Source organism: Carassius auratus, unplaced genomic scaffold (genome assembly GCF_003368295.1).
Source record: "Carassius auratus strain Wakin unplaced genomic scaffold, ASM336829v1 scaf_tig00000270, whole genome shotgun sequence".
Classification (NCBI taxonomy): Eukaryota; Metazoa; Chordata; class Actinopteri; order Cypriniformes; family Cyprinidae; genus Carassius; species Carassius auratus.
This window is the reverse complement of record NW_020523287.1, coordinates 21,912-29,638: the sequence shown is the minus strand read 5'-3', so window position 1 is coordinate 29,638 and position 7,727 is coordinate 21,912. Positions and strand designations below refer to the sequence as shown.

Below are 7,727 nucleotides of genomic sequence, written 5' to 3'. Positions count from 1 at the left end.
ATTATCACAGAGGTTGTGTGAGAAAAACACAGACGTGGCAGATTCAGACGGGATTACAATCACTAAGTACATCTGTGAAACACCGATTTCTCTAAGGACCCCCTGTAAAACTAGTCCCATCCCGGGCTTTATTAAATATTTTTTGCTGTATATGTTATTTAGCCTTTTTAAAATAATTGTTCATTATGCATCTTGTATATTGAATATCTATTGAGTAAAAGTGAATTATATTTTGTATTATCTCTTGAACATTATGATATTCACAATTGTTCTGAATTTTATTACCCCAAAATCATGATGGATTTATTTTGAAACTTTATATCACTAATTCCCATTACATGTTTTTGATAATGAACATTCTCATTGACATTGAAGAAGCAGATGAAGTGTGTGAGATTGAGAAGGACGTGGATGGTTCCGTTAACTCTGAGGTGATAAATGAGCTGTTTGATGAAGTCCTGGAGGAGAGCGATGAGAAAAGTGATGAGGAGGATGCGGAAGAAGATGCTCTGAATATCTCCTCCATGTCTCTCCTTGGTCCACTTGCAGAGACTGTAGCAGCTGTGGTCAAGAGCCCTGAAAGAAAGCCTATGGTGGGTCCTGAGGATGTAACTCTTAAGATAAACCGTGATAATGCCAAATAATCTGAAAACGGATGTTACATCTCAGTTTCACTTTTTTTATTTTGGTCCAGTCATCGACTCCTTCCAGCTCATTTATTGCGAAGAGTTCAACCCCTGAGAGTGTATCCAGGCCCAGTAAGTTCCAAAAGACATGCATGTTACGAGCTGAATCGTCTGACAGCATCAGTGTCCTAGATGAGCAGCAAAACCAGAACCTTCCCTACAGGTGCGCATCTGATCATTGACTCTTTTTCAAGCAACATTCAAACTGATTTGAGTATGATTTGTATTTAATGTATGGTTGTTTGATTTCAGCATTGATGCCTACAGATCAACAAGGGTTAAGACTGAGCCAGAGAGACCTCGTGTTAAACAGGTGATCGTGAGGAAAGAGGATTGTTCTCAGAGAATGGAGACCAATGGGAGCCCCCAGTCACATCAACATCAAGCAAAAAATTAAGGTTTGTTAAAAAAAACTGTTTATTATTATTATTTTTGGGCCCTGTCAATTAACCTGTAAACCCGCACCTGGATGTGTGCACACTGAACTCTTTTTGTTTGCAAGTGTCAATGTTTACGAATAGATTAAATGAAAACATGACAAATTAATCTTGACAAACTATATATCATAATAAAGATCTAAGCCTCAAGCATCGACAGATCACTGTTTTTCAATGGAAAGTTAAGAAGAATATATTTGCTAAATTTGTGTAAGCAGTACACATCAAACATAGTACATACCAGATTCGTCATAATATTGAGTCATAAACGCATCTACAGCTGTAAATCCTGGTTTAGTTAGAAAGGTAAGCGTCCACTAAACAACATCTCATGGAGCACGTTTAGTCCAACCGAGGTAATAACATTGGCAATATGGATGATAATTCCTTTGTTTACGTTTCAGTTCTTCAGGGACAGAATTGTTTGTATCCGTTACGGAATAACTCGTGCTCAGAAAACTGTGTCTTGGTAGTAAATAAACAGCATGGTTTGTAGCCATTTTTTTCTTTCCTGTCAGTATGCATGTGCAGTCCCAAACATGAGTCAAGGGCTCTATGGGAACTAGACCTTCCAACAATAGCTGCAGTACCAAACAATTGGCAACTGGCTCTTTTACGTAGTTAGAAGGCGGGTCTTATTTTGCCCTGTTGCACATTAGTTTCTCCTATTCATAGTAAAATGAGTGAACAGTCTTTGATTTGAAGTGAGTTTATGTTGCCACATTGTGCTCTCAGATGTTGACCAATGAGATGAACCTGCAGCAGACAGTGATCCATCAGGCTAGTCAGGCTCTCAACTGCTGCACAGATGAAGAGCATGGGAAAGGATCTCAAGTGGAGGCTGAGGCTGAGAGACTGCTGCTTATTGCCAGTAAGGGATACTTTCCTTTTTGCACTACACGAATGAATATCAGAATTATTTCTTTAATTTGGAGTAATGATTACTTGTGTTTGAACCACAGCCGAAAGGAGGGCTGCTCTGAAGGCTGATTTGGACCGGCTAAAAGCAGAGGGTCCAACAGCCCAGAAGAAAAGCACAAGCAGTGCTCAGGCAGATATGGGTTTACCTGCTTCTAAAGGGTCCATCTCACTGCTAGAGCTGCGACTCCCTCTGAAGGCTGACTTTATCTGTTCTTCTGCCAACAAGCCTGGTGAGAATGCTTCTGTATTTATATATAGATACTTCTTGTTTGGCACCTTCATGTCCGATCAGACACTTATGTCGTAATTTTGATTTTAAGAATGTGGAAACCATTACTTCTTTGTGATGATCCGTGCTGGAGCGGAGAACACAGTGGCGACTCCTCTAGCAAGCGCACGCACTGGTCTAAGTGGTGATGCTTTGACCTTCTCCACCAAATTCACTTTGTAAGTGTCACTTCCCATCAAGCCACTCATGACATCCCTATCACCTCAGTGTAGTGTTCATCATATTAATACGTTGCTTTACGTGCAGGTCTGATGTCTCTAATGACTTTGAGATCGATATTGAGGTCTACTGTTTGGTAAGTACAGCTTTTTAAGTTTTTCAATTGAAATGCATGCCTTTTGAATACAAATTAACCCTTTATCAAAGGGATTTAGTAAAAGTTTGTTTTTCTCTTAGGTTCAGAAACGGGAGCTGAACCCTGACAAGAGGAAAAAGCCCAGCAAGTCAAAGGTATGCTGTGTTCAAAACATCCTTTGCTGGTGTGCAAGCAAGCAGTTGGTTAGATTTTAAGCAAGTGTCTTTAATGTGTAGTATTGTCAGTCTAAAAGTGCATGGTGATGGGTATTTTTATTAATTCCTTAACTAATAAGAACTTTTGTCTCAGTAGTTTTCAGCAGTGCTGTGTTTGTATTGTTTTGTTCACTATATTTTAGTCTGAAATCAAATTTGATCTCCACAGGCTATAACACCAAAAAGGTTCCTTGCTATCTCTGTAAGTAGTCTGTTTGCTTAAATTTTAACACACACTACTGGTCAAAAGAGGGGATTTTTTTTTTTCTTTTTTCATAGTTTCATTCAGCAAGTATACATTAAATTGATCAAAGGTGAAATATGTAAAGTGACATTTTACAATGTTACACAAAGCTGTTCTGTTTTTTTTTTTTTTTTGAGTTTAATGTATCGTAATGAATCATAAAATAACTGTATTAGGGGTTCCACACAAATATAAAGCAGCACAGTTGTTTTCAGCACTGATTATAATAAGAAATGTTTCTTGAGTACCAAATCGGCATATTCGAATGATTTCTGAAGGTCTCAGAATCATTCCATACACCACCACAGTTACACTGTTATTATATAAAGACACCCTGTCTTTAAGTCCAGAGGAAAATGCTCAAAAGAAAATTGAAAAATGAACTCATGTTGTAAACACATTAATTTATCAATAATCCGTGAAAACTAGACTGCTGCAAAATTGTCAATTCAGTTTTTAAGGCCAAATTCATTCTTCCTCTGGGAAAAATTCCACACCCTGACTTTGATCTTGATTTAAGGTTTTATGAAAAACCTCTTGCATGATTTCTTATTTGTAATGTAATATTGTTGTACATGTAATACAGTACTTTGACGTTCATTTGTTATAAACATTATTATGTAAAGTTCTGGTACTTTTTTGTCCTCTCCATTTATCTATTATAGAAGAGCAACCTCCAAACACCTGGTGAGTATTAAAAGCATTTCAGTTCAACTAACATTTTCGATTTGTTGTTTGTTTGTTAACTTTTTCTTCCTTTTCAGTTGTGGCCAGCCCTGGTGGTCCAAACGCAGTGCGCACCAGTAGTTTTGTACTTGTCGGAGCACACAAGCTAACTTTAGCCTCTATTGGGAAAAACAAATTCCCGCTGGAGAAGGTACTTTCCTGCTATATCTCTATATCATCATAACTGTTCCATAAATCAAACCACACTAACACCATCACCTGGCGAAACACACTAGATGTATAGAGGGTATGTACATGATGTCACAGAAACACTGTGGCAACATTACATGGTAATAATAAAAATTCTGACTGATACAATCACGATGTAGTTCTTAAATAGATTTACACTGCTGAACTCTGTATCGTCAGCAGATAAAACCTTTTACTAAATCTACTGAAACAACCAGAATATCCATTGGTGTTCTCGTCACTTTGATTTTGGCACAATACAAAAGCAGCATTACAGAAAGTCATAATGTTCTTTGTGTAATGCCTTTAACAAGTTTTTGTCTGGGTGAAATGACAATATATAACAATGATGTAAGTGATCCCTCAGATGTAGATCCTAGCTGTGATGTATTTATAATGTTGTCTAGAAGATCAAGTGTGAAGGCTTTTGTATAGCTTTGCTTGTTTCTTTGGCATCCAAATTGGGTATATATGAATCCTGTTCTTGGCCACATATCAGTGTCCAGTGTTTTTTTTTTTGGTAAAATGTGGATCACTTTTGAGTCCAACTGCTAGAGGCAGCCAAGTTGCAGGTTTTTTTTTGCCACTTGCCGGATTGAGTGGGTGTGTTCTGTCATGAAAGTGACGTCAATACACACCCTCCGTTGCTTTCTAACATCAGAGAGAGGTTTAACCACAGCACTAGTGTTCACACCAGCTTGATCCAGTTTTAACACTCCTCGTTTTTCTTGCACAGTGCTGCCGTTTGCTTATCCCAGACTCTTTCACATGCAGTCATTTCTCTCTTTTAGATCAAATATGAAGGGATTGAAAGAGAGCTGCTCATTGACATGTTTCACAAAAAGGTTTCTATATTTGCTCTGTGTTTAGTAACACGGGTTTTTGTGTGTCTGAGTATTTGGCTAACATGGCTTGGTGTCTTTTCGGTGATACTGTCACTTTAAGCCGCTTATTTACATTTTTGTGTGCACATCAATGCCTTTGGATTTGGGTGAATACTAGTTGTTTTTGTTACTCCTAGCACTTCTCTTGCATATGTCTATGTTCTAGCCCTTAATGTCCTGTTTTGCTACAGGTACCTTTCCTTTGTCCTTTGGAGGGGCATATATACCTGAAAATGAAGTGCGAGGTTGGATCACGGATAGAGGAACGAGGCTTCCTGGTGAGTCTTTAAACTGAAAGAATGTCTGCAGAAGTTTTTCTTATCCTTCTAGTAAAAATACAGGCATTGCTAGAAAAACTGATCTTTTTATACTAAGTGGTGCTAGTGAAGGTGTCTCTTTTTTGCAGACTATGTTTGAGGATGTCAGTGGATTTGGATCTTGGCACAGGAGGTGGTGTGTCCTTTCAGGATACTGCATCTCTTTTTGGACCTACCCTGATGATGAAAAACGAAAGGTAGGCCTACTATAATTTTTTATTTTTGAGATGCACTTAATTAAAATGAACCGGTTATTCTTCTTCGCACAGAATCCAATTGGTCGCATTAACCTTGCCAACTGTACGAGTCGTAAAGTGGAGCCGGCAAACAGAGAGTTCTGTGCCCGGCCCAATACCTTTGAGCTCATCACAGTGAGACCACAGAGGGAGGATGACCGAGAGACCCTGGTCAGCCAGTGCAAGGACACGCTGTGTGTTACAAAGTAAGACCCTATTAACAATGCCAGTTCACGTGCTTTGATGGAGAAGGTCAAGTCCTAATCAGAACTTCCCTTTATAATGTGCAGGAACTGGCTAAGTGCCGACACTAAGGATGAAAGGAATCTGTGGATGCAGAAGCTGAACCAGATCTTGGTAGACCTGCGCATGTGGCAGCCAGATTCATGTTATAAACCCATGTAAGCCTGCTCTCATCGGGCACCAAGGGCTAAAGGTATCCTTGTCTGACTTTCACACTGACTGTGTTTATGTCAGATTTGGAAGTGCAATATGGCATCATAGTTACACAGTGTTTACAGATGTATTTTACAAGATTTTTATAAATTTGACAAGTTTTTTTTTTTAAATCCATAAAGCCATAAATTAAGACACATTTCAGTTACCCTTACAAGGGTTTTCAGGTATGGTTTTGATACTTTTCTCAGTGTAATTTAGCAAGGATTGCTTAATTTTTTTTTAGACTAATTTGACTAGTTTATTTGCTTTGTTAGACTGTCAATTATTGTATGTATATTTAAATTTCTTTTTGCATGACTGCTGTATGCTGAGATGCTTGCTGTAGACAAATTTCTAAGAATATTCATCCAGCAAGAAATAAGGCAATGTCCTGAATCTTTAAATGAACGAAACACTTAATGTCAGTACTTTGTGGTAAAAAAAAAAAAAAAAACTTTAAATTAAGTACTACCAGAACCCATTATCTGATTTTATATTTGTATATTTGCTGTTATAGGGATGACTAAACATTTTTGCTCATCTGTCATCAGGATTTGGAATTTTATTTAAGTTTTTCTGGGGGGATTTGGTTAGATTAGAGTTATTAAAGTTGAGAAATTTATATTTATATAAAATGTAAGTACACAAAGGTGAACTCGCTTGGATAATGGAAGGAAATTGGCTTTTTTTTTCTTTAGGCATTTATGAGCAATGTTAGTCCTGTCCTTGGCTGAAAAACTGCAAACAATTTAAGAGTTAGATCTTTTCCCATAACCAAAGCTCTTTTCAGCTCAGTTTCTGCAGTAACACTGATGAGTGATATGTGCCTTCAAAAGAATACAAATGTAATTGATATTTGCCATAGAATCTAATTTCCTGTTTTTATTGAAAGAAAAATGGTACAAGACATGTTTTTTTTTCTTTGCTTGATTCAGATGACTTCACAATAATTGTGAGTTGGAATATGTATCATGCATATTCCCTATTTCTTAAGCTCTCTACATATATTTTTCTGTTTGCTTTGTAACTTTAAATGAACATTTTATAACATTTTAAATGATTCTTACTAAATTTAATTTACCTATATCCAAATGTGTGTTTGAATAAGTGACACTTACAAAGTTTACATTTACACTAAATGTCATATTGTCTTTGTTTTTCGTAATGTATAATTTCTTAACCTTTTCATATTCAAAAATACCAAAATTCATACCAAAATTCAGCCCCATCACTGTAGTAATCTTAAGGCACTTTAGTGTTATGGCTGTTTTGTGTTATGGTATCTGAAACACTCCAAATATGGCTTCCATGTATCATGCAGAGCTGCGGTTTCAATAAAACCAGCTTTTGATAACATACTTGTCATCAGTTTCTTACCTTTTTATTTATTTTTTAACTGCCTCATATTTTGTGCTAGACTATATTTTTAGCTAGACTTGGATTCAGGAATAAAATGTATTATTGAATAGTGTTATTGTTGAAACCATTTAAAAAAAATTGTTCATTAAAGCTAAAATATAGCTATTAGATGAAGAACTTTTAATTAGAAATGCCTTGTAGTACTTGACCATCTTGGAAGGTCTTGTCTCAGTCTCAGACTTTATAGAACATGATACAATTAAACAATATTACAGGAGCAAGAGAGCTGTTTCATGAATATGAGCATGATTGAAAACAACGATTTTATACAAACATTCAACAAACAAGAAGTTACTATTAAGTGAATTGCATTTTAGACTCTTAAACATTTCTGAGCAACTCCAAGCTGTATTTTGTTGAAGAATAAATGATTCTGTCTCCCTCATTAAGTGATTTGCTGTTACACAGTTTAGTGTGATATTTAAATGTAT

General features: G+C 36.7%; 1 protein-coding gene across 1 annotated transcript; it reads left to right on the top strand.

The window, feature by feature from the left end:
• The first annotated feature begins 334 nt into the window (after positions 1–334).
• On the top strand, positions 335–7,229 carry LOC113068963 (anillin-like). The gene is given in 17 exon segments (XM_026241926.1): positions 335–593; positions 695–849; positions 939–1,050; positions 1,052–1,084; positions 1,859–1,994; positions 2,086–2,274; positions 2,365–2,491; positions 2,580–2,628; positions 2,730–2,783; positions 3,013–3,045; positions 3,753–3,774; positions 3,852–3,964; positions 4,794–4,847; positions 5,078–5,164; positions 5,293–5,400; positions 5,473–5,645; positions 5,730–7,229. Coding segments are annotated over 17 exon segments (1,815 nt in total). The 5' UTR covers positions 335–338; the 3' UTR covers positions 5,845–7,229.
• Positions 7,230–7,727: the final 498 nt, after the last annotated feature.